At 36.7% G+C, this 27741-nt stretch overlaps 2 protein-coding genes across 3 annotated transcripts; one reads left to right on the top strand and one right to left on the bottom strand.

Moving 5' to 3' along the window:
• The first annotated feature begins 24 nt into the window (after nucleotides 1-24).
• LOC121518068 (hemicentin-1) lies at nucleotides 25-19511 on the top strand. Of its 2 annotated transcripts, none has more exons than XM_041800264.1 (19): nucleotides 25-150; nucleotides 241-273; nucleotides 3164-3229; nucleotides 5792-6085; nucleotides 6172-6441; nucleotides 6517-6807; nucleotides 9448-9711; nucleotides 11259-11549; nucleotides 11737-12009; nucleotides 12198-12464; nucleotides 12637-12924; nucleotides 14463-14735; nucleotides 14811-14925; nucleotides 16738-16895; nucleotides 16977-17078; nucleotides 17898-17963; nucleotides 18164-18223; nucleotides 18334-18402; nucleotides 18528-19511. In XM_041800264.1, the coding sequence occupies exons 1-19, from the start codon at nucleotides 72-74 to the stop codon at nucleotides 18590-18592; spliced, it is 3324 nt and encodes a 1107-aa protein (XP_041656198.1). In that variant the 5' UTR covers nucleotides 25-71; the 3' UTR covers nucleotides 18593-19511. The 2 variants fall into 2 exon arrangements, with proteins under 2 accessions (XP_041656198.1, XP_041656197.1); XM_041800263.1 differs by having other exon boundaries at nucleotides 18331-18402.
• apobec2b (apolipoprotein B mRNA editing enzyme, catalytic polypeptide-like 2b) lies at nucleotides 18651-27547 on the bottom strand. The gene is made up of 4 exons (XM_041800311.1): nucleotides 27143-27547; nucleotides 26144-26324; nucleotides 21937-22288; nucleotides 18651-21798 (listed from the first exon to the last, which is right to left on the bottom strand). The coding sequence occupies exons 1-3, from the start codon at nucleotides 27415-27417 to the stop codon at nucleotides 21947-21949; spliced, it is 798 nt and encodes a 265-aa protein (XP_041656245.1). The 5' UTR covers nucleotides 27418-27547; the 3' UTR covers nucleotides 18651-21798; nucleotides 21937-21946.
• Nucleotides 27548-27741: the final 194 nt, after the last annotated feature.

Here is a 27741-nt window from a genome sequence, read left to right as displayed (position 1 = left end):
GAAGATGTCGTGTCACACCCATGAGCTCTGCGCACCACTTCTTTTCCTGAACTTCACCGCACAGCAGATGCATGCGCCACCCAGACAACACCGCCTCTACATGTGCAGCTCAATGGAAAATGTGGCTCCTCAGGATTGTCTGTGTGATATGTAAGTTTTATAGCTTCTAATTCTGTTCTTAATCCAGATAATTTGTATATTTGTCTTGCATTGAATGACCATCCTGTTTGTATCTGACAGATTTCACTGCTGTTTGTGCAGCTCAGGATGAAGGTAAGAAAGTTGTCTAAATGTGTGGTGTGTATACAGCACTGATTTTAAAATTGCAGTTTAAAGCTTTTTTTCATTTTTATACATTGCAGATGTTTAATTTGAGAACCATATTTGTTGTAACATTAATATATTAAATTATCATGTTTTTAGATTTTAAACAAATATACACTTCCCTCATTTTGCATTAAAAGTTGTTCTTGTGTTTCAAGTCTGAAAAGAGTATTGTTTAGGAAGTGGAACATGAGAAAACCAGCATGCGGAACATGAAGTTCTTTGTTCTAATGAGTCTGAAAGTTCCTAAAATCAAACAACTGTTCGTGCAAGTTTGCATTTCAGTGTAAAGAAGGGGTGTCAAAACTCTGGCTCCGGCCTGTGGTGCAGTCACCCTTATATTATAAATCATATTTTTATCATAATTGGTCCACCTGTATGAGGGCTGCAGATTTCCTTTGGTATAAACATGTAAATTTAACCATGATGATTTGAAATATCCTAGTTAAGTCATTAAAGTTTGAAAAAGTAAAGAGTAAAAATAGTTACATAAAAAGTCAAGAATATGGTCATGAAATTGTGTGTTTTTATTCCATATTTTTAATTATGCAAGTTACACTTATAAATTAAAGTTGGAATTTTGGCATTTATTTTGTATTGTAACTTTGTCAATTTATAATTTTTAATTTGGTCAGATTCTGACCTTTTAAACTCACAAATTCAAATTGTATCTAAAATTTTGACCTTTTAAACTCATGATTTGAAATTTCAACTCACATTGTTAACTTTTCAAACCCTAACTTTGACTTCTAATCTCATAGATTTTTACCTTTAAAACATATGTGTTTGACATTCTAGCTCATGTATTTGCCATTTCAAAACATTATTTTGAGTTTTAATTTTGTGTTTTGACCTTTTGAACAAATAAGTTTGACTTTTATCTCAAATTTTGAGACTTTCAATTTATCCTTTTGACTTTTTTTAATCTCAAAATCATGTATCATCAGTGCTACATTTGTTTTACTTCTTCCCATAATTCATTACTGGTGAAAATGAGGTTGACAGTTTATGGTTAAATAATTTCGATTACATGAGATATTTGAAGGCCTTAAATAAACAGTTTTGCCCAACGTTCTTGCTGTTTGGTCCACCCCTCATGTAACATTTGTGTCACAATACTGCAGCCATATCCCCATGTATTCCTGTCATATTGCATAATTGAAATTATGTAACTTGAGTGTGTCTTTCTTATGTCACCTCTTTGGCAGCTTTAAACATGAGGACATCTAGGGCTGATAATAACTATTATATTGGTTATTGACGCTGTAATTCTGTCACTAATGTAAAAAAATAGTGAAATATCTGACTACCTCTCAGAGGTTGCAACATTTTTTGAATCGTGTGATGAAAACCACCTGGTTTTGAGTTCAACAGAGGAGATGGTGTTTGACCAAAGGTCACCCCACATAAATATCTTGGTGTTTTTATTGACAGCTCATTGATAGCAGATTACAACAATGGGTACATCCTCTACATTGTCTGGGAGTTCATGTTTATCTTTTATCAGGCTGTCTTAGAGAGCCTAATCAGGTATGGTATCACAGCATGGTTTGGTAAGCTGTCAGTGCAGTTAAAGAGATATTTCAGTATTTTTGAAGTTGGGCTGTATGAGATATCTAACAGTAGAAGTTGCATTAGCCTTGTGCCTCCTGTTATTTCACTGAGCATTGCTCCTGTAACAAGGACTCACTGGTTGTACAGGCCAGGAAGCTGAGCTGTACAGTCTAACATATGGGTACAGTTTCTCTGCAGAGTTTAGTGAATTTCTGGTTTAAAAAATGGTCCACAAAACAATGTTGCCCCAAATGTACACACTATTAAAAACTTTTGAAGCACTTTATTTTTTACCCAGAAAGCCTCTGTGTTTTGTCACTATTTCCTTACCCAGACGCTTTCTGGATATAGAATAAAATGCATCAAAATGTTTTGATAGTAGTTACATTCAAACCAGCATTGTTTGTAACCTAATTCTTGCCAAATCCTTGCTAAATTCTGGGGAGAAACTGTACCCATCAATTATGCTGAAATGCCACATCTACTGCTACATACCTCATACAACTCATCTTCAAAAACACTGAAATATCCCTTTTAAATCCAAACTGATGCGACTGATTCACACTGCATGTAAAATGATAGGAGGTAACAATCACACATCCCTGCAGATTTTTTTTAAAACAGGCTGCTCTCAGGCAGGCCTACTAAGTCTGTAAATGATGAATCTCATGTTTTACATCCAGAGTATGAACTGCTGCCCTCTGGTAAGAAGTTCAGGGTTCGCCCCGCTGTAGACTTGGTTTAAAAATTCATTTATTCCTGGATCTATAAAGCTATTTAACAGCAGCAAATAATGAGGTAGGGTAGTGGACTGGATTGTGACTTCTCTTGCATTGTTGCACTGGTACTCTGAGAATATAATGGTATTTATATTCTAGGTTTTAAGGGTTATTATTTATTGCTACTCACTGTATGTCAAAGTGTTTTTTCATGCGTAATCTGAATGTCGCTGATTTTTATCTATGGCTGCAGTACAGGTGAAGAGCACATGACAAATTTTCCACTCTGTGAGACATAAAGTTTATCTTATCTCTTCCATCTTGAATCTTTACATCTCGGACGTTTCCACAGTACCACAGAAGGGACCAAATAACACGTACTCATTTCTTTCTCACTGTTAGATGCTGCCAATATTCTTAGTTTTACACACTGCACCTTTAAAGCAGTGACAGGTTTAATATGCATATGATTTATTGATATTTATTGAAAGATCTGAGTTTATTATAGCAATTTCTTTTCAAGTCTGCATATTCTGATCTTAATTCTGTGTTTTTCCATGTGGCAGCCATCACCAAGTCCAGAGACACTCTTTCTCCTACTGCTCTAACAGCAGTGGTTACAACAGTGCATGGTGAGAGCATTACTTTATTACATTATTATTCAAATAGAATAACTATGCTCCTGTGTGTTCATCTTAATCAGACTTGAAGGTATGCCTGTGATATTTTTTATTTGAATTTGAAAGATGTGACTCCCTGAAAATGTATCACTTAGAAAAAAGATGAAGCCATAGATTTTGAGTTTCCTCAATTACTAATTAATAACTTATGACATTGTGCTGGATCTGCACAGAGCCTACAAAGATAGATGTGTGAGAAAGCAGAGACACAAATACACTTGACGGTAATGTGTCTGTGGTGAAAACTGGAAAATAAAAACTGTGAAATTAGCATGGGTGTGGCTGTCAAAAAACTTCTCATAGCTATTTTCTGTTTGACTTTATGCACTTGTGAGTAAGGAAGATTTCAACACAACAGTTTTTCCTCCTGACCTTAAGAAACAGCTATAAAACTTTTGAAAATACTGCTGAGGTTTAGATTAACATGGACCTAACAGGGATACCACCACCATAGTCTCTAAATAGTTTAAAACATTCTACGTTTGATTGCTTTCCCACTCCCTTAAAAGCTCTCTAAACAACAACTGTATTTGTCTGGAGTTTATAGTAAAAGTTTGATTTATTGAGCTTAAAATTATGTAAAAATACCTTTAACATGTATTAGCCTCATTTGCCAACCACTCTCACTGAAATTCATTCTTTAAACCCACTTACACATTTTTAAGAGATTCTGACATTCAAAAAGTCTCTTTTTAAACTTACCAAAAAGACTAAAATGCAAGAAAACACCAGACACTGACTGAATAAAATGTTAAATTTTGCACTTATTAGCACTCAAATACTCAGTTAAGGCAATAACACATCTGACTGTGGCTCAGTGGGTAAAGTCCTATAATCTGAAGGTTGTAGGTTTGCATGCATTGTTTGATCTTATGATATATATATAGTCTAAAATTCTTATTTAAAACTGAGCCTATTATTATGTTTTTTCACTAACAGACAGGTATTTAAATGACGTGTTAAAAAGATGTACCATCATTTAACAGAAGTTCTCATCAAATCACATTCGTTTAGATTTGGACACTACTGACATCTTGCTAATTCTTTCATCATTCCTGCGGGCCTTCTGTGTTTGCACACTGCCTTTCAGTCTCATGCTCTCATATGGGTGTAAAAGAGAAGTTCTCAGGGTGCGCCAGTAGTTGAGTGGTTTAAGGCGTGCACCATGAATGTAGGTGGCCCGGATTCGAATCTGGCTAGTGGCTGTTTACCACAAGTCTCTCCCCACTCTTTCCTGTTTCTGAGTCTTTCTACTGTCCTCCTCTATCTAACAAAGGCATGAAAAGGCCCTAAAATAAATCTTTAAAAAATAATAATAATAATAATAAGAGAAGTATCTCTATGCCAGGGGTGTCAAACTCAAGGTCTGGGGGCCAAATCGGCCCATGGTACAGTTATACCTGGCCCACCAGATCATATTTTTATTATAACTGGCCTACTGGTATGAGGTCTGCAGGTTTCCTTCCGTTTAAAAATATAAACTTAACCCTGATGATTTAAAATATCCTTGAAAATGAGAATACATAAAACGTTAAAACAATTTTTAAAAAGTCAGGAATATGGGAATATAAATTTCTGTTTTCATATTCTTGATTTTACATCTCACAGTTATGATGCAAAAATACGGTTTTGACTTTTTATTTCATATTTTGACCTTGTCAATTCACAATTTTGACTTTTATATTATTTTTTGACCATTCAGATCCTCAATTTTACATTTTTAAGTAACATTTTGACTTTTTAAACTCACGATTTGGATTTTTTTCTCACGTTTTGACCTTTTTAGCTCCTTACTTTGACTTTTAGCTCATAATTTGACCTTTTATATCCTCAGTTTGAAATTCTAAGTAATATTTTGACCTTTAAAACTCAAAATGTAAAAACTTTTCTCACACTTTGATGTTTTGAACTGATGATTTTTAAATTCATCTCATATTTTGACCATTAAAAATCATGATTTCAACTTTCTATCTCATATGTTTGCATTTTAAAAAACATTATTTGGACTTTAAATGCCATGTTTTGACCCTTTGAGCTAATAAATTTGATTTTTTAAACTTTTAAACTTATCATTTTGACTTTTCTAAATCTAAAAGTCATTTTTCATCAGTGCTGAGTTTTTTTCCCAATATTTCATTGCTAGTGAAAATATGGTTGATGGTTTACGGTTAAATGTTGACCCTGTTTGGCCCTCAGGTTGGACCCAAATTCAGAATTCAGCCCCTGCTGTGATTAAGCTTAACATACCTGCTCTGTGCTAATTAGGGAAAACATGATCAAGCATCCAGTTTATGTGCACAAGGCATTCATCAGTTTAAGGAAAAAGGTGAACAATTTAGTATTTCAAGAACATGTCATGAATTTGATGTGGGTTTCTCTTAGAAAACTTTCTTAAGAACACATTTGAGAAAGTCTTTGGAAGATATTGGTGGATTGATATGTTTTTGTGTTCCCCTGACACATTTTCTCTCTTAAACAAATGTATATATATATTATATTTACGTACATTTCCAGTGCCTCCTATGCCGTCCCTGAAGCTTCAGTCCCTCTGGTTGGATGTGTTCCCCTCTGAGAAAGTGGAGTTCAGATGTACATTTACCGGCAGCTCTGACTGGAGCATCGTCTGGAGTAGAAATGAAGAGCAAGTGGAAGACTCAGATCCAAATGTGTCTTTGTCTACAGACCGATCAATTCTTACAATTACTGCAGCAAACCCGATATATTCTGGGAGTTATTCCTGTAAAGGTCAACATAAAAGAAAAGTCATCTCTACTGCAGATAGTAACACCCTCCAACTCACAGTGCATGGTAAGTATAGTGGCATGTCTCTTTCTTTATTTAGCTAAAAGTCCTGACTGAACTGATTAACTTATCTGGACTTTTCTGTCCTCTAGCAAACAAGCCAAAACCCACAGTGAGCCAGAAGCCAGAGCCTGCAGAGATGTTCCCTGGAGAATCTGTCACGTTCACCTGCACAGTGTCCCCTGTGTCTTCTGGGTGGGAATATCTGTGGTTCCATGATGGAAAAGAAGTTCACATATCAAGCTCTTATACCATAAATCCCATTAATCATGCTGACAAAGGGAAATATCATTGTCAAGCCAAGAGAGGGAAAGTCCCATTCCACTCAGAGAAGAGTATGCCAGTTACCCTGCAGGTGTCTGGTAAGCATATCTCCGAGTAGCTTTATCTCCATGCTACATACACTGGGGTTTAACAATATTTTTTGTTATATACAGATCCACCTACACCCTCTCTGAAGCTGCTGACTTCCTGGCTGGACGTGTTTCAGGAGGAGATAGTGGCATTCAGCTGTGAAGTTAGCGCCTCTGACTGGACGTTCACATGGCACAGGAATAAAACCAAACTCCTGGATGATGATGATGCCCTGATCATAGATGAGGAGGGAACATTGCTTAACATCACATCGGTCTCTAAAGATCATGAAGGAGTGTACGCCTGCCAAGCTCACCTTGAATCCCGCAATGTCAGCTCTGAGTTCAGTAACACAGCCACAGTCAAAGTTTATGGTAAGAATTCACAGTTCCAATACCGAAGACTTGTGGTGGCATATACCATACTTTTTTTTGTTTATCTCACATGATTTTCTGTAATAGTAAATACATTTTGGGGTATTTTTGAGATCTCAACTAGTGTCTCGTTATCCTGGGATTACAATTGCTGTTTTTTTTACCTACCTGTTCTCTTGATTCCTCAAGAATTAACTCTGAGAAACCAGTTTTGCTCTTTTTAAAAAATAGTAATAATAATAATATTGAGATAAATATGTTCAGATCTCTAGAAATAGCAAGGAAATATTTATGATCATAATTAACAAACAAAAACTAATAAAATGTATGGATTTATATAGACTTAGGGCAACTATGCTCCATAGAGCATTACAATGCATTTACAATGACCATTGAACATTGAACATTTGAGCTAATCCGCTTTTTCTTCTTCTTCTTCTTCTTCTTTTTTTTTATTTTTTATTTTTTGCACCATTTAAACTGAATAATTGTGTTAGAGGGGCAGACTAACTTTGTGTTAAGTTTGGACTTTGGCAGGTTAGTAGAGACCTAAACATCCTGCTTATGTCCTTAGCATAGCTTAGTTTAGTTTAGCCTGTCTTAGCTCAGCTTAGTAGTAGCCTATAGCTTAGCTAAGTTGAGGTTATCTTAAAACTAAAGCAGGATTTGTAGGTTAACTGTTTGCCTGCCTCTGCTCAAATATAACCAAAAAGACTACTAGCACCTTTGAAGTTAACTAGTTAACATGTTATTCATTATGTCCATCCAAAACCAAACTAAAAATACTGTTGTCTCTGCTATGTCCTGGACTATTTTCTTGCTGGCAGCAGTTATAGGCATACCTTTGCATTTTACAGTTTGGTTAGGTTGCTAAACTAGTTAGTGGATTTGTGGTCATGAACTTAGCTGTTAAGATCTGTATTTTTCCTCTTAGGCCTTTGCGTAAAGCTAAGCTAACTGTGGCTGTTGACAATAACTCAATCTCCATAGTGCAAAAAGATCAAATTGTGATCTTATCTGCATATAACCGAAAAATCAGTCATTTGAGAAAGATTGCATTATTGGTTGATTTAATATTAATAGTAACAAAACAGACATTTTTCTGAATGGCATTAAAACTTTCTGCTTGCTTTTGAAAGTGGAGACTGAGGCCAGATCGTTCACTTAATAGTCAGTCTAGGATGGTGTAAATCTGAATCAGAACCAGCTTTATTGGCCAGTATGCTTACACAACAAGGAATTTGACTCCGGTTAGCCTTGCTCTCAGAGTACAGGAATGAAATATTGAATACAAAAAATAAATTAACTAAAAAAAAGTATAAAAATCAAGATTTAAATATGTACAAGTACTTGTAGGTATCATTTCTAGTACAAGTCCATGTGAGTTGATAGTATGGTTGCAAGATATGCAAAGGGTGCAAGGATGCTGACTGGACATGATCTGAGTTTAAATTATGCAAGGATGTGGGCAGATTAACATGAGGGGGATAAAATGATTGAAGATAGCTGATTAGTGCAATGTGCATATGAGGTTAGGCATTTTACCTCAGTGATCTTTCTTACAGTATTTGAGTTACAGTTAATAGATGAATTAATGGCCCTCAAGGTGTTTTTGGGAGACAGTATATTTCCAAAAATGATCACATGTTATTTTCATTATTCAAAAAAATGTAAGCATAATTGGAGTAAAATATCAGCTCAAATATCAATAATATGTTATGACATTGTTACAATGTTACATTGTTATGTTACAATTTGGCAGGCCAAGTTAAGCCAAAGTGGTACTGAATGGGGAACTGAAAGAGCCGCCTCCTGTTGCTAAACTGAGCAAAATGACCTGGATCACTATAGAAAAACTGTATTTCAGTCTCTAGTTTCAAGGAAACAGAAAGAGTTTTATACTAAAAGGGAGAGTTATTTCAGTAATTGATATCCCTTTTGTCATATTTTTTAAAATTCTGACATTTTGTACATAAAACTGTTGGTTCATTTTGATTTTTTTGAACTGCCATAAACTAAGGATGACTTACTTCCTGTTTGGCTACAGCCCTGCCTTTATTTCAAAGAAAATAAGGAACTTCAGATAAATCAAAGATTATGTTATTAAATTAACCACAGGAGAGAAAGCTTGGTATGGCTAAAAGGGAAAATAAGCGTAACGGAAAAAAAGATAACTCTTTGCTAACACGAGGTGCAGGTGATTTTTGCCTTGTCCACTGAGGTGTTTTTTTTTTTTTTTTTAACTGAAATGAGACATCAAGGTACAGTGTAGTTATTTTACATCTCTGGCTACAGGGTACAATAAAGCATGCTTTTAATTTGATTTAGAAAAATGAAGGCAATAGTGCTGACAGCCCTAATAAATGTCCAGCCTCACAGTAGGGGCTCTCTGTATTGCAGTATTTCAGCCTTTGTTTCAAAATACTATTAGAAATTAGAAATAGCATCCGTACTAAAATGTAAACACAGTTATTATTATTCATCCGCTCACCCAAAAACTGTGGCATTATATTTTTAATTTCAAGCAGCTATTTCTACGTATTATTATAGATGTCAACAACATGATCAATGTATGACTTAATTTTAAAAGTTGTGGTACAGTGTTGCAGTAACATGATGAGAACTGTCTTTTTATTTCAGACAACACACCAAAACCAGCCTTACATAAGGATCCTGGTTTCAACCCGATGTATGTTGGAGAAAAAGTGAGCCTCACTTGTAATGTTAATGTTGCCTCTGGCTGGGAGTACCAGTGGTACAAAAATAAAAAAGATCAGCCTGCCACCAGCAAAACCAACAGCTTTCAGCTAGGTCTTTCTGATGGAGGGGAGTACTCCTGCAAGGCCACCAGAAGCAAAACAACATCCACTGAAGACAGTGAGGAAATGCAACTAACTGTTGTCAGTAAGTATAAGTAGCAAAAAAGCATGTCAACTTTTAAAAGCCTTGTGTAACAGGAAGCAGGTGAGTGATTAAATATTTTTCTTGTAAATAAGGATGTATTTCTGTATTACTACTAAATGACCAAGCTGCTCTTTAAGGAAGTGCAGCAATTTGAAAGCTTTTTTTTTGCATCTACTGCTGAAGCAGGATGTGGTGAAGTTCAATACAGAGAGGGATGCTCTCTAGTGTATACATATGCAGAAGTGGCATAAGAAAGGGGTGAAAGAGTCTGTTTAATCTACAGTGAGATGCATTTTTAATGCTCAACAAAGTCAGAATGATCTATCTGAATGTTCAGAATAGAAAATTACATTTTTTTTACTTTTTGTTATTCTGTTACAAAGCTAGTTTTCTCCTCCCTCATGATAATATTAAATCAACTTTGAGTTCTCACAGTTTGAACACAACTAACCTTAGCCTGGACAATTCATTTAAAGAAAAGTATACTTAGTTTGCATTAAGGGTATTATTTTGTCTTTTTGTATTTTAAGCACAGTGCATGTGTTTACCTGTTAACATCAGGAAGAAATTTTTGCTTTTCTTCTATTCAGCCTTGTCTGTTTTTATGCCTCTCAGTTGTGTGTGATCAGTTAGGCCAGGTGTCACATGACTACTGTATTTAAGTCAAAGTAGTTAATCTGGTTAAAATTTTCATAAGTAGAAGTACTGGTCTATAAATATACTTTAGAAAAAGTAGGAAGTATTTAATTCAAAGTTAACTTTAAGTACTCAGTAGTTATTGAGTAGTTGTACTGTAAAAATTGAGCTTCACTTATAGGCAAGAAAACAAAGGAGTAGATCTCAAACCAGGTTTTTCAGGTAAAGCCACACCTTCATAATAAAGTAAAATACACTGCAAAATTGACAGCATTAACAAAGCTCATATATAGATTTAAATTTAACACTTTAAAACCATCTGTGTTGGTCCACACTACATGAAGTTAAGCTACATTTTGGAAAGTAATATTTTACAGAGCGCCAGCAACTCTTGATAACCTGTGGCAAGTTAAATCTCCTCTGGAAAGAATTAAGGGCAAGGAACAAGGAATTTTGACAGCTGAAGTCACAGTTGAGACTCCAACTCAGTGGATAACTTCACTCATGGTGCAAATGTGTCTCAGATCAAAAAACAACAATCATTAGCATTCACCAGCTGTTTTGGGTGGATGTGGAATTATTCCTTTGCTTTGTGCTGATGTGTAGACAACAGAGGTGGAAAAAGTACAAGAGTATAGTTCTCAAGTAAAAGAACAATTACTCTGGTTAAAACTAAAGTAGAAGTTGAAGTACTTACTTCAAAATATACTCAAAAAAGTGCCCCAGAAAACTACTCAATTATGGTAATGTGAGTAAATGTAACTACTTAGTTACTGTCCACCCCTGCTCAGTACAGATTTCATAGCTGTTTATGCCTGCTTTTTGGGCCTTTGTTTTTTTAGTCATAGAATCAAATATTGCTAGATTTCTCTGATGGTATAAAAGTGGACGATGTCTCTCTCCCTCCGTAGAAGTTCCTGTTCCATCTTTGACGCCAGTAACACCATGGTTGGATGTTTTTCCTGATGAGTTGGTGCAGCTGAAGTGCGAGATGAACAGCGGCTCTGAATGGACTTATACATGGTTCAGAGATGGACGGGAGGTCAGGGCTGATGGTGTCGTCTCTTTGGACAATAATGGAGCTCTTCTTTCAATCAATTCTGCTTCAGCAGCACATGCAGGACAGTATAAGTGTAAGGGACAACTGGAAGGAAGACCTGTCAGAAGCAACTCTAGCTTAGGACTCACTCTCTCATTGTATGGTAAGATCTTTTTTCTTTTAGAATAGAAATAATATTTTGGAATTAAAGCTGAATCAATATTTTGGATGAAAAAACTTTTATCGGGGTTACACCAAGTTGTGTGTGATTAATCTGCTGCAACATAGACTTTTATATCACTGTTGATGATGTCTTTTTTAACATACTAATGGCGTATTTATTCACTCAGCTGAGAAACCAAGTGCCGTACTGACACAGGATCCAGATTATAAGGTGATGTTCTCTGGAGAGCCTGTCTCCCTCACCTGTCACATGAATGTTTCCTCTGGATGGGACTACACGTGGTACAAAGACGGGACTCAGCTTGTGGAATCTGGAGGAAAGTATGGATTCAGCTCTGTCAGCACAGAAAATGATGGATTGTATGGATGCAAAGCAAAGAGAGGAACTATGAAAGAGTTCCTCTTCTATGGCAGTCAGGATATACGCCTTCAAGTCAAAGGTATGTCTCTGTTAACCTACTCTAAATATTTATCAGCACTATGTAGAAGTAATAGGTTTTTCTGTTTCTGTTTCTGCTGTGAACCACTGGTCATTCATCCTGTTATCAGGCTGGTTAAATATTCTGTTGAACAGTTAAACTGCAACTGCTGATGCTATAAATACCTGATGAATTTTTTTGTGTTTTAGGGAAAAAGCCAAAGCCCCTGATGACACAACAGCCTAATGTAGAGAAGGTGTATGTTGGAGAGTTGGTGTCATTTGAATGTAAAGTTGAACTCTCGTCTGGTTGGAGGTTTCAGTGGTACAAAAATGACACACCACTGGCTATCAATGGCAACAGATTTAACATCAACACCACTTTATCAGACAGTGGGGTTTATAAGTGCATAGCCATAAGAGACAAAACACAGTACCACACAGAGCACAGTGACACACGGACCCTACTAGTATCCGGTGAGCCAAAGAAATGTTGTGAAGAGGTGTTACTTTGTTGTGTGAACATATTTGGTGTTCATCTTCTTTGTTGATTTCATTCTGTTAATTAAAATGGACATAAACAGAGAAAATATCTTAAAGCATGTTGAAAAAAAAAAAAACAGGATGATGTGTGTGTTTCTCTTCCTAGAAATCCCTGTCCCAACTCTAAAATTAGAAACACCATGGTTGGATGTGTTCCCCTCCGAGACCGTGAAGCTGAGCTGTGGGATGCTGGATGGCAGCTCTGACTGGACGTATACATGGTATAAAGACGACAAAATGGTGAATGATACCGTATCTTTTGACAACAGGAGAAGGACAACTCTTACCATTACCGCTTCAGACCTTCACAGAGGACAATACAGCTGCGACGGAAAAATTGAGGGCAGGTCTGTCCTCAGCCGCCCCAGCTCTGGACTTAGACTCAGTATTTACGGTGAGTTTGGGGGATTTTTTTTTATTTGACATTGTACTTTACAGAGTATTATTTAAGTTCTTTTTTATTTTGCCATATAGATTTAAAAAAAAACACTGCTTGAAGAATAATTAAAATGTCTAAAATCCATTGTTGTCAAGTATAGATCTGCAGCCGTGACATTGTTAGCTTAGCATAGCATTAAAACCACAGAGACAGGAGGAGACAGCTAGGTGCCAATGGTGTGTTACTTCTTTGTGAGTAAATGACTCCAGGATGGAAAAGTGTTATGTAAAAAAAGCTTTGATTTCTCAACATAACGTTGTTTTTTTTGTTTTTTTTTCAAAAAATTAATTATGCAAACACCTTTGTGTTCCATCCACTTTCACTTTACAGGAGCTTGAAAATGACTAAACACAAGTTGACTTTTATTTTGAAGGAAAACTGGACTTCTTACAGGAAATGCCTGAGTTTAGCATGGGCACTTAACTTTTAATCAAAAAGCGTCAGGGCTAAAACCAGCAAACATTTTATGATTTTTTACATCGGATCAGTTTGAAATATGTGAAGGGGGAAGTTTTAATCAGTCTGTAGTGTAACAAGAAGAAGATCTCTTTAGAATTCATAGTATTCATAGACGTCCCCAAAAATTGGGGGACATCTGGCCATGCCCAAGCAGATGAAGACACCTGTCTCCTAAAATCAACCAGTGTTTCAAAAATGTAATTCTGGCATCAATTCCTTACTTATGTAACCAGGTTTCTCCTTTCTATGCCTTGTCAGTATTTACTTAATACATCTGTTATCTTTACTTTAACTATCTATACTGTTTTTTTTCTTGTAGTATGATGGATGGGTTAAAAACTACCACAAAAAGATATGTAATTATGTGACACTACCACATACCAACATGGTGACATGGAGCATATTTGCTCTATTAAGTTTTTTTTATTGTCATTTGCTTCACTGAATTAGGTCATAGCATTGCTGTTTCCTGCCACCATTTGTGGTCACTAATTTTAGTAAGGCTCTTTATGTCAGCTTTCCCCTATGGGGGATGGAAAAATTGACACTACCAGTTTGTGCAAAATGCGGTATATTCAATGCCTGGTACTTTTCAAAGGAAGCTCTACCTCTCCCGGAGCACCATAAAAATACTGACTTGCTTCTTTGCATGACAGCTATCCTACCCAATGTTAGGCAGCAGGTCCTGTCACTATTACAGATGAATTAGTTAGCTATCGCCAAAAACTGAGATTGACTGACACTCGAACATACAAAACAGAAGAGCTCTTTAACTCAGCACATTAGTGATGTTTTTGATTACAACACTGATTAAATATATACAGAAAAAGCATTGTGCATTGTTTCGGTAGCCTGCTTCAACCAGGATGGTGGCTGTTCAAAACTGGGATGTATTTGTGTTTTATATTTACTCAGAGCTTGAAAACAGAACCGTCCTGATCAATTTGGGACAAGATAAGTCCCTCTCAGCTTTTCATTATCATGTAAATTTATATTTGGCTGTATACTTATGTGAAAATGTTTTTACCCCGCAGATGCAAAACCCAGAGTCACACTGACACGGACACCAGCATACGATGTAATGCACACAGAAGACAGTGTCTCCTTCCACTGTCACATTAATGTCTCCTCTGGATGGCAATACCTTTGGTTCAAAGATAACAGTCCTATCATTGAGTCTACAGACAGTCACACCATCACTTCTGCTGTCACAGCAAACACTGGATCATATCAGTGCCAGGTGAAAAGAGGAAGTGTTCAAGACTTTAAATCAGATAAGAGTAAGGCTGTAAACATCAAGATCCTAGGTAAGTTTTAAATTATGCCCCTCTTATACTTTTCGCTTATGAACTTGTTCACTGGATTTCATTTTATTTCTACAGAACGCCCACAGGCCAGTATAGATCTGTTAACTGGCTGGTCAGAAGTCTTTTCTACCGACAGCTTGGTGCTCAAATGTGAGGTGCAGGACAGCAATTTAACCTGGAACTACACATGGTAATTAAAATTTAAATAATAATAATTTAACAAAGTCAAGAATTTACAACTCTTGTGAGGAACTTTAGCTTGAGTTTTCTTTTTCTGTGGACAAAGTCATATCTCTTATTTCTTTGTGTGGGTGTTTTTAAGTTAATGTTATTATAGAGTAACTAAAGCCTGATTTTATCAGATGAAAATCATGTTTATAGATATTAAGTATTATTTTTGATCAGTTATGGTCCAAGTCTTGACATTTGAGTATGAAGTATTTAGATTCTGCATTAGTGTTAAAAATATGCATTGTGACTACCCCTTACAGGTTGAAACAGCAATACTGCAATTTCATTTTTTATTGGCTGCTCTGTCGCCAGGTGACATATGTGATGCCAGCTTTTATCACCATACAGCTCAATATTTACTGCCAACTTTTTAAAACACACTAATTTGTTAGTAGCAGCTGACAGCTGAAATTTGCAGGTAAAACCAATCAGAGATTTTCCTGTGATACTCTGGGATTGTGGGTGATGTCGTTCTTTTACCAAGTACCACAAATAAACCAATTTCTTAAAACAAGTTTAATAAAATACAGATTTGTGTCTTCTACGGGACCATATACCACCGTTTCTACATTTATATAATCTGTATTTAACTAATAAATGTTTCATTCATTAGTAACAGCTGAATGTTGAGCTCGCGGCCTCCACCAATCAGAGATATTGTTGTGGCACTATAATCTTGTAGGGAGTGTAGTTCCAGAGGTGGAAAAAAGTACATGACTATTGTACTCAAGTAAAAAACAGTTACTCTTGCTAAAATGTACTTAGGTAAAAGTAAAAGAACTGGTCTATAATAAAGTAAAAAAACACAGCAAAATTGACAATGTTAATTAAACTCATATAAAGTTCCATTTAAATATTTTAAAATTACCTATCTTTGTCCACACTAGATAAACTTTTGAAAGTGTTAATATTTTACGATATGACAGAGCTGCAGTAACTCTTGAAAATCTGTGGCGATGTGGGTCTCCTCTGGCATGAACAAAGCAAAAAGTCAACCTTGTAGCAACACACTTCCTACTGATGAAGAATACGCACTATGCGTCCTTCAGGAACACCTCAAGTCACAGATGGGGACACTAGCTGGATAACTTCACTCATGGTGTAAAAGCTTAGCCCAAAAGATCTTTGCAGAGTTTAACTAACATGGGTGGATGAACACTGTCAAATATTTTCAACATGGACCATTACACTCAGAATGGAGTTAAAATTACAGTCATGTAATTGTTTTAATGTTTAATTCTAACAGGGTTAGTAACATCTAAACTTGTGCCTTTTACAGGATCATACATAAACCAATATTTCTATCTAATATAGCCTATCATAAATCTACCTTGTGACTTTATGGCTAATAACTGAAACTGCAAAAGCAGCAAAGACTGGATATTGTAGCTGATGTGGCCTGAAGGAGCGAGTGGGTGAACCATGTCCCTTTCCCCTTCCCATCCTGTCTGTAATGTTCCTAGGTTATTTTTTGAAAATCCAGGATAGATACACCTCAGCTGAATCTCTGGGGTTTAGCTACTCTATAGCAGAGTTTTATAAAAAGCCTCTTCTGATGCCTACCCTATGGCAAGGGTCGCAGGCATAAAGAATGACTAGCTTAACTTTAAAAATCTTGTTGCTAATGGCCTCATTTTCTTTTTTAGGTCTATAATTGATCATTTCCTTCTATTTCATAACCAGCTACAAAACCCTGACATGAGCTTTAAGTGCATCCATATCTGCACTGTTTTGTTTTTTACTCTTCTGATCAAACATACAATTTGAACAGGTTCAAAGAAGGCAAAAGTATCGATCAGCTGGTCTCAGCAAGACACACTGTCACGCCCGAAAACAACCCTGAGCAGAGCCAGTTCACCTGCAGGGGTATTCGTGATGGCAGACCAAAGCAGTCAAAACTCAGTGAACAATTCAAGACCAAGAACCTTCGTGAGTACAGCACAAGCAAGTTTAGCCCTGCAAGTGCATAAACTGTTTCACTTTTAATCTGTTTTTATTTTTATTGTGTAGTTTTGAAGAGGAGGGTGCTTCTCTCCATCTCTGGCTGTATCTTCTTTGGGATCATTGCTGTTATCCTTGGATGCATTGTTCTCAGAGTCTTCCGCAAACCAGGTTTTACTTACATTTCTCTGACTCTTTGATTGCAGATTCTTTTAGTCCTTGTCTTATAGATCATATTATATCTACAATCATCAACAGACTAATTCTGTTTTTCAGATCTCCATAGCCAGTTTCAGCCATATACAGTGCTTAACAAATTTATTAGACCACCCTAATCCTAACCAAAGTAAGGTTTATGCCACAGCTGCCCTAAATTAACAGCATTGGTAATTACCAAAATCATTTTATATTATTATTATTTTATATATTATAAAAAAATATGAAAAAAATAGTAAAACACATTAATATTTCTTGATTAATATGTCAAATTGTAGTTATTTACTTGCATTTCTGAACAGAAAAATTAGTTTTAGTGGTTGAATGTTATGCTTGATTAATTTCTGACTTCTCAGAGAAGCCCAGTGAGCCGGCTCAAATTTGGATGAATTCAGTTTGAAATCCCTCATTACTGTTCAAAATGGTAAAACCTGGATAGCTCACTGAAAATGAAAGAGTCCGCATTAAAGCACTTCATGATGCTGGATGGTCTTTGAGACAAATATGACAGGTGGTCTAATAAATTTGTTAAGCACTATACAACAGAAAAAAGTTAGTGACTAGCTAATTAACCAAAAACAAGCATTTAGCAGTAAATTAATAGCTAAAAGGATATTTATTATAAGAACTTGACTTTGTAACACCATATAAATAATCATGATGTTCTGTAACTGCTAATGCATAGTCAATTGTTTACTAAAATAGTCACTAAAGCTCCTTTAATGGTAATATATGTTGATGTTAAGTTCATCTTGATGTGTTGCTATTTCAAAGCTGAAGAAGAAGAAAGGCTAGAAGAGGCAGACCTCTTTCTCACCATGGCTCAGCAAAAGGGAGCTGGTAGGTAGACCCCATTAAACACTGCCTGTGGTTTTGGGTGCAGTTTCCGCACATACTGCAAGAACAGGCCCCACCAGTGATTAATAACTGCTATCTTTGAAAGTACCGTCTGTCAAACGATTTCCTGACACCTTCAAGTTTCAGTCTTACACTTGTCTTCCTTTAGCTGTTGGTTTAAGCTTCCTTTCTCCATCCTACAGATGTGCCCTGTCCACTGGTTGAGTACATCACTGATGCAACACTGAACGCACCCTCTAAAGGTAAGACCTTAACTAGATGTCTATGCAAGTGTGAGTTACCCTGGTTTTATTCAACACTAACATCTATTTAAAGTTTTTAGTTAAAAATTTTCTTTTATTTTCACCAGTAGAAGTGGAAGAGAATGGCACAATTTGCAGTGAAACCACACCATTACCAATAACTGTGCAGGAGGACCAAGGTACTGCAATAATACTACAAACACAGTTTTCAAATAAAACAAGTCTGATGAATTTATGTATTTGTCTAAGTCATTCACACATAATCTAAGTTTTCCAATCTTGTCTTTTAACTTTTTCTCTCTAGCTGTGACGACTGAGAGCCTTGATACAGAAGACAACAATGGAGGGCTGGTTTCCTTTAAACAATGAGGCACTGAGGCCATTTAGTATCACAGCAAATAATGAGCATGTGGACTGCTTATAGTGAGGGTGCATGGTGTTATTGTTACGATATCAGTATCAACAGATATTAGCTTAAAAAGTATCTGTAGATATGAAAATTTCTAATATTTACAACTGACATCATGGTCACAAAAGTCTACCTATATCAGCTGTAAATATTGGATGAATATACAAATGAGTAGGTGAAGTTTTAGGCTGGACCAACAGACCTACTTCAGCTGGTCTTTTTCTTTATTCATTGTCAATCCTAACACTTTAAAAAGGTGTTTAAAGGACTGAAATTTATGAATTTGTTCATCCTCAAAATTTAAATTGCATATTTTTAGGACTGAAGTTTTAGGTCTAAACTATGTTTGAATTTCGTCATCAAAATAAATTGTTAATATCAGCATATCTGAAATCGGCAAAAATCCAACATTGTATATTGTGCACTTGAAACCACATCTTTGGAAGTATAATAATTCAAGGGATCATTATAGTCCAATGCTTTCCATTGTGGAGCTGAAAAAAGTTTGGCCTAAAGGTAAAATAAAGCAAAGCCTGGGCTTTTAAAAGTGTCCATTAAACCATGTAAGCAGGGGTGTTGTATGGGAGAGAAACATTAGTATAATTCTTATAGCCAATGGCTGACAGGGGTCTTAAAAATATAATGGTTAATTTTTTCTATGCTAAATTATTAACAGGGGTGAAAAGCGACTAATTACATTTACTTAAATTACTGTAATTAAGTGGGGTTTTTTGTGCACTTGTACTTTTTGAGTACATTTTGAAATCAGTATTTTTACTTCTACCTAAGTTTTCTGTACCTTTACCTTTACTATACTTGTTCCCCCTCTGTTGACTACACAGTAGCACATAGCAAGAGAATGATTCCACATCAAACTGATGACTGCTGATGATTGTTATTTTTGATGTAAGACACATTTGCACTGTGGGTAAAGTTATCCACTGAGTTAGAGTCCCAGCTGGGACTTTACGTGCCCCTAAGGGATGTATGTTTACTATTATTCATCAGTATGAACTGTGTTGCTATTAGGTTAACTCTCTGCTTTTTACTTGCCAGAGGAGACCCACCTCACCACAAGTTTTCAAGAGTTACTGCAGCTCTGTCATATTGTAAAATAATTAACACTTTCCAAAGTGTAGTTTATCTATTAAGTTTGGACCAATATAGACACTTAAAGTTTTGAATTTGAATCTATATGAGTTTAGTTAACACTGTCAATTTTGCAGTGTATTCTACTTTATTATAAAGGTGTGACTTTAGCTGAACAATAAGATTATAAATTGTATAGCTCCTTAGTAGCTACTGTGTACTTAAACTTAAATACTTTTTACCTTTACTTGAGCAGAATCATAGACCAGTGCTTTTATTTTTACTTACATAAATTCTAACCAGAGTAACTGCACTTTTACTTGAGTATGAGTCTTTTAATCCACCTCTGATTATTATCTTATCACCATAAAAGACTACTTTCTTTACTCTTGGTTAAAATATGGTCTGCTCTTGTTTTTAATGCAGCTAAACTAACTCAATACCAGAATCATACACTTTGATAGAATTCTAATCAAATATAACCAGATTAAAAACGATTCTTCACACATTCACTTATGTATTAACAATGGTTTGAGAGCTAAGAGCCAAAATAATTTGAAATGGTTAAATAAACCCAGACGGCATGTGATGCCAGTTTTTGACACCTCCGGTCACAAGATGGAGCCATTTGTCCAGTTTGATAGGAATGCTGAATAGGCACTCATATGCACCCATAACTTCCTATGTTGCAGTGCAAGTATTAGGAGATGTTTTAATTCTTATGCATAACTCACTGGCCACTGTATTTAGCCTCCTTGTAACAGTTGCACTTTTTATTTTTTATTTTTCAGTCATCAAAAACTGCACACAAACTTCTACACAATGTCTACACTGTACAAAAAGAATGGCATTATTTCTGCAGAAGTTATAAAACATTTTTGTAGTCTTAAATAACAGATGTTTAAAAATGCAAGTGTGAAGCGTTGGTTTAGGCTGTGGTGGTGGGACCTAATGTGATGTCTTGTCGTGAGGTCCATAATTCCTGGCATGTTAGACTCATTTTCTTGAACTCAGTTCGAACTGGTCTGTCTTTTTGCTTCAGCTGTGCTTTGACCTCTATGCCAGCATTTTTAGGTTAACTATGTAGGTGTTGGTCTCAAAGTCTTATATGTAGATTACAGACAAATTTTGTATATTTGGCATCTGTATCCTTGGATAGGAGAGTAAATACAACCTCTGGAAGGATTTAATTTGAATGTTGGAGAAGAAGATGACACACTGACACACCATGCTGTTGCCAGCTACCTTGCTGGCTAACTAATGCTGATAGCTCATTGCAAAAGATTGACATTGATTGATCAATGAATAGCTTTTGTCATTTCTTAACAAGGAGAAAATATGACAGTTATGTAAAAGAACTCAAGGAAGTAGTTATTTTTTCACATGTTGTTTATTAGCACAATATGAGCAGGAATGGGATTTTACAGGCATTTTTTTCTTTATAGTTCATGTATTGATGTCTTGTTAGAAACTTTGTGATATGTGGGTTGTTTTTTGTTTCTTTAAAAGTCTTTTGACACGTTGTATCACTTTACACCTGCCATATGCAGGTGTAAAGATTTTTGTCTGCACTGAGTAGAACTTCGTATTGCAGTACTGTTGTGAACTGTAAATATTTAACACACATTTTATGATTAAAATTGCATTCAAAGGTACTGTTAAAATATAAAATAATATTTATGCAATAAAAAAATCAATAGCGTTCAGATACTGTGTGCCCTGTGAATATGTGTTGAGATGTATGAAGACTTAGCAATAAACCTTTAGTACATCATTTGATACTTTGAACAAACACCAGACGTCTGTAAATATTAGTCACTCTTCTGCAAAATTGTGTCATCTATTGTTTGTTATTTAACTATAGTTAGGCCACTGAAATGACATTCAAGCATTTAGTGTCTCTGTTTGAATTTATCAAAATAAAAAATACAAAATGCTGTCATGAGTGTTCATTCAAACTAATGCTGATCTGCACCATTCGACTGTTTGGGCTGCAGCGAGCACATGCTCAGTGCTAAAGTGACAATAAGGTGGATTGGTGGTTCAGTCGATGGTGAGATCTGTCCATCATATCCACCTGAGACAGGATAAAGAGAGAGACAAAAAAAACACAGGGAATATCAATCATCCAGAAAACTCACATCCCAAAGTGTTATTGCCTCAATGGAAGCAAGTAAGTAAAAAAAAAACAAAAAAAAAAACACCTTATACTTACTGTTGCACCTCTACTTGAGGATATCAGCCAGTTTCTCCACATAGTAGTTGTAGTTCTCCTGGCAATCCTCCCAGGGTGTAAAGCTCTGGTCCTCCTTTTCAACGTATATCTCCCAAACATGTAGGAAGTCAGCCGGCTTCATCATCCTCAGTTTGCAGCCAGCGCTTACCAGACCCCGGAGCCCTTCCACTATCTCTGGCTGCTCCCACTCAAAGAGACGGGAGCAGAAGATGCATAGACGGACCTTTTTACGCTGCTTGAGGATGGTGGCCAACTTGGCTGCACAAGCTGCACAGGGACTGGATGACACATACCATGTGACCTCATACTCTTGGGAAGAGTTTGGCAGCACCTGCATAGGAAAAGGTTTGGATTAATGCACTCAAAGAGGAGAAAAATATATTACTTCTTATTAAAATTAGTGTATAGGACAAGAGTTTGTAAGTCAAAACCAAAAAGAAATGTTTCTTTTTAGAAAATTTACAGAAATTTTGAGAGAAATTTTCTGGATCTTTCCCAGAAACTCCTGGGCTGGGGTGGGGTGGGGGGTGGTAGAGTTAAGCTGTACTCATGTCGGCAGCGTCTAATTGTCTGGTCCTTTAACCTCTGGTAATACAATCAGAGACCACTGGTGATTTTGGGCCCTTCGGGTATCCACAGTATGACCAGGGCAACCCTACTACCCGCTTGGATGGTACCTAGGTCAGTGGTTCTCAACCTGGGGGTCTGAGAGGGGGGTTCCCAGATGTCTCCCAAAAAACAAAGAATATTTTTAATGATTTCAAATTTGCCCAGTTTTATAAAAATGTGTACATAAAATTAGTTCAATGTAAAATAAAATCATGGTAATTTGGTGAGGTATATGCTGAAATGTAAGTCATGTTTATAAACAAATGTAAGTCTGCACATGGCTACTCTTGAATGTGCATGGCTGTGTTCAACTATGCTTCAACCACCTTCAGCTACAGTGGAGGTCCCCCGTCTCTGGCACCTTTACTTTGGGGGTTGTGGGCGGAAAAGTTTGAGAACCCCTGCCCTAGGCCATCCTTACCTGTCATGTCCACACCTTTCTCTGCCCTAAAAGTGTGAATTTGTTATTTTTTCAACAGATTATTTCCCCATTCCCCTGGTAATATTCAAGGGCATGAAGAACACGACTGGGTTTGCGTCAATCCTCCTTCCTTCCTGATGGTGCCCTCAGGTAGCTTACAAGCTACATCTGCTACAGCCTCAATTTATAGCCCATACATGTCAAAAAGTTTGCACAGTATTGTATATCAATCTACAAGAACAACTATAAACATCAGCCATATATCTATTGTATTATTGGAAATCCAGTTCTTAGAGTAGCTCCACTTTAATCGCTTTAATTACCAATATCAGTCCTCTCCATTTTATTATCCTCTAGCTGCTTATTCTCATATTATAATGTTCAGTCTATTATGAAATAAGGATATTACTGATAATTATTACAATTGTTACTACCATTATAGTCATATTTAAGACAATGGAAGATGGATTTATGGACAGGAGAGCCAATTCTTATTCATTGTTGTTACTCTGCTTATTTTCTCACTTTTCACTTTTCTTTTTTCTCCATCTCCGTTTTTCTCCCTTTCTGCACCCCTATATACTCTCTTTCTGCTTTTCCTTTAACCTTTTTCAACCCCAGCACAGCTTCAGCAGATGGCTGAAGGGATGTTTTTTTTTTTTTGTCAACTTTGCTACTTATGGTGGATTAATGCTGGGAATATAACAGAGTACAGTCTGGACCTGCCTTCCTTGTAATGTGTCTTGAATAACACTGATTATGAATCAGCACTATACAAATAAAGATGTATATGTACATATATAAAACTGATTTTACAATTTGACTTAATTTGCATCTAATGTGTTAAGATCAGTGGCAGACTTTGGGTGGCAATTTTGGGGCCAAAGGCAAACATAAGCATGGGGCCCACCTTATCCATTGTCCCCTCCCCTTTATAATGCTTTTGTATCTAGAAAGACTCCTATGTAAAGATGTCAGGGAATGCATTACAAACAAGCTAAAGAACAACAAATGTAAAAACAGTTAAACAAATGCACTCACTATTAACTCTTATTCTTTCATGAACAACATGATCTGGGTTTTTAAGAATTTTAATGACCATTCACCTGGTAAAATCAGTCATTTGTTGTCATAAATTACCTTGTTTTTTTCAGCAGGAAGACCATCGTAATTCAACGAGGATACACAGAATAAGCATGTTTCAACATGTTTTTATTCTTATTTTAACTTAATTTGCTTTTTTTAATTTTAGAGTTTATTTTCCTTATTTTTCTATTTTCATGTCTTTCTCTTCTTCTCCTCATTTTCCCCCTGTATTTATCATCCTCTTTATCACTATTTTTGCTTCTCTCTACTTTCATTGGCAATGCTAACACTAGTGCAGCAGCATCTCACTGCTATTTAACATTATTGTTGCTTTGCTGTTGTCAGTACCCACCAGCACAGTAAAAAAGGTTGTCAAAGTTTGCAGAGTAATAGGGAACATTTGGCTCTCCTCTTGCTTCTTCCTTTTTAAGAAACACTTTACTTAATTTTGTAGTTTCCGTCACACCTTTAAATCATATCTCTTTTTAAATTGGAATCACTCACTACGAAAAAAAGCTCATGGAATAATCCAATTTATGCACTTTTTATGCACCTCTCCCAATAGTGACAGGATACATTAATGAGGGTAAAAATGTACCAACAACCTTCAAATTATTAGGTTTTTCATGGGGCCCAATGGAATTGCCTACCTTTGCCTAATGGTAAAGTTTGCCTCTGGTTAAGATATGATTAACAGGCAATATGAGGTGTTTTGTAGTAAATGGTAAAAATACCTATCACTTTAAAATTTCTGTTACCATATTATTGTTCTTGTTAAAGTCCCTGTAAAGTGTTTTTAGAAATACTGTTTTTTAGGTGTTGTATCATATTATAAGCCACTGTGTCATGAACCACCAGGCCAGATTTTCAGTCATGAAAAATTATAAATTATCTTCAAATCAAGAAAAATAGGGCAATGCTTCTGATCAGAGTGCAGGCTCTGTGCCAGTGTGGGGTGACAGAAGTTGGGGATTAAATTGACTGTTTTCTGTTGCAAATTTCTCTGTTATGATACTTTTAATGACCCTTGGCCACCGTGGCTAATAGATTTGGGAAATTTACCTCAAAATGAACAAGAAAACAGCATGTAGCTGCCTGTTAACTTTCAATAAGGCAGTGACATCAGCTAACAACTGACTGTCCTAAGATAAACTGCTTAGCGGGGACGAGGCAATTGCCCAATGAGACCGGTGATGTCATGGACCCCTTTCTTTTCCCTGCACAAATTAAACCAAGCCAGGAAAGAGGTCAACAACTTTCTAATTGTCTAAATTCACATTTCAGTTGTATGTACAGTACTGTGCAGAAGTTTTAGGCATGTAGAGCGCTAACGGTTCTTCCACAACCCCGGGCTGAAGAAAGGATGGAGGGCAGCCAGAGTCAGTGTCGACACATTTGACATGTACGTGTGTTGCTCAGCAGCCAAGGTCAAGCTTAACAGCATTTCTTTTGTCTGGGTCTTTGCACCCCTGGTAATACACCCAGCAACCACCAACAGTTTTCAGGTGCTCAGAACATACACACGACAACCAGGGGGTTGTGGCAACCCTCCTACCGGCCCTAACAGTACCCTAGGCTATGTTTAAGTGCCACATCTACCCATAACTCTGCCCTAAAGCTATGGTTTTTGTTTTGTTTTCATCAGATTATTTTTCCCATGCCCTTGGTAATGTACAAAGACATCCAGAGCATGTCCTGGGTTGTGTCAATCCTCCTTCCTGCCCGAAGGGGCCCTCAGGTGAATGTACTCACCAGTCACGCCTTACTTCAGCCTCAAATTTCAGCCCAAACATACCTAAAACTTCTGCACAGTACTGTAGATCTCAATGTTTTCACTTGCTTATAGCAACCTTATTCCAATCTACCTGGTGTGTTAAGAGACAAAGTTCAGATCTCACTTTACAGGGACTTTAAGAATGACAATTAGGGGTGTGACTGCTGTTTAAACAGAAAATATGAAAAGGTCTTATTATATGACCATTTCCAGGCTTCAAATGTGAAAAAGGACAATTAAGTAAGAAAAGAAATGTGAAAAGGTACAATCAGAAAAGCAGTGAGTGAGATAATTACTTGTTGAAAGAAGGCTTCTTCAGCATGTGCTGTGGCATGTTCATCCTCCATATAACCTTTCAGAGGCTCGCTGGTGCCTCCTGGTGTATCCACTCGAAAGCACAGCAGGGTCTTGTTCCTCCCCGATGAGTACTCAACGTTCCTGAACTGAAACTTGAAGTAGAACGGGCTCATCTGCTCCCTGGTGAAAAATGACAGCAAGAGTTTCCATAAATCCAACACAAACTCGTCTGCACTCTCCAGCCAAAGCATCTCATAAAATGCTTGGTGTAACAGCACAGACTGTTATCATTTTGGCTTTTAAAGTGTATGAAGGTTAAATTTGCATAAAACGGTGACAAAACAATCAGCATGAAGCATCCATCAAGTGTGCTTTTAAAGTAATCTGTCACCTCTAATCTTAGCGTATGACAGCTTAACTGGAAATACCAATTTAGGTGAAAGGCATTTACTTTCCTCCCTGACATGGAGCAAGAGTCACTCATTTAGTGATGAATTTGTCAACCTGCCAAGACGGTAAAGAGTAATGATGCTACAGTAACATAGTGGATAGAATATTGATGAGGCTATGATTCCATATATAATTTTGGCTTTCACATCCTCACATAGTATGTGTACCAGCTTTATCATGATTCAGCCACAATACAACACACACACCACTCCTATCTTCTTATATTAATTTGCAGTTATATTAAAAATGTATAGCCTGGCAGATTGTAAAATTATTTTGACAGGGGCTGGGGAACAGATGCTAGACAGAGTGATATAACAGGATCCAGCACCTCTGTCTGTGTCTCTGTGACTCATCCCTATTCTTACTGCTGGGTTAGTCAGGGTGGCAGGTGCGAGTCATTAGTATCCCTCATCACTGAAATTAAAAATCATGTATTAGACACAATGTGATGAAGAATAAGAGTTCGACAACAGTGCATATGTTAAAGAAAAAACAAGTTTGTTAGTTGACTGTAACTCTTGTTGGAAATAAACCGTCTCACCCACCCTGTGACAATCTCAAACGGTGGCAGTTCAATAGGCTGAAACTCTCCGTTCTCTTCACTGTTCTTTGCTTCTTCTCCTGTTGCCCCTCCATTTTCCCCATTCCTCTTCTCCTCATCTGTCTTAGGGTCTGCCGCTGGCTTCTTCACAACTTTGTCAGGCTTTTTTACAGTTTTCTCCTTCCCCTTTTCTTTTTCTTTATCCTTCTCTTCGCTTGTTTTGTTTTCCACCTTCTTCTCTTTCTTCTTAACACTCAGCCGGCTGTTCCTGTCCGCCATGATTTGCGCAAGTGGGTAGATAAAGAGATGGAGGGAGAGAGAGCTCAGTGTAAGTGGAGAGATAACCCTAGTGCTTTACAGAAATAGATCCCCATTGTGTGCTGGGGCTGGAGTCACAACATGAGCATGTCTGGCTGGGGCTCATTTAACTCACCCCTCACACTCCCCTTCGTTTTATGCCCTGTGAAAAAAGGCCAAAGGACAACATAATTGAGCGACCAAGGTGGGCCAAACTGGACTTACCTCTCTAACGTGCTCAGCTGCCAAATAAAGAAAGGAAAGTAGCATATTTTGCGTATAAATGTCCCACCTCAAACACACTGA

This window comes from Cheilinus undulatus, linkage group 11 (assembly GCF_018320785.1).
Source record: "Cheilinus undulatus linkage group 11, ASM1832078v1, whole genome shotgun sequence".
Lineage (NCBI taxonomy): Eukaryota > Metazoa > Chordata > Actinopteri > Labriformes > Labridae > Cheilinus > Cheilinus undulatus.
Note: the sequence above shows the minus strand (reverse complement) of the source record. Positions and strands in the feature narration are given on the sequence as shown.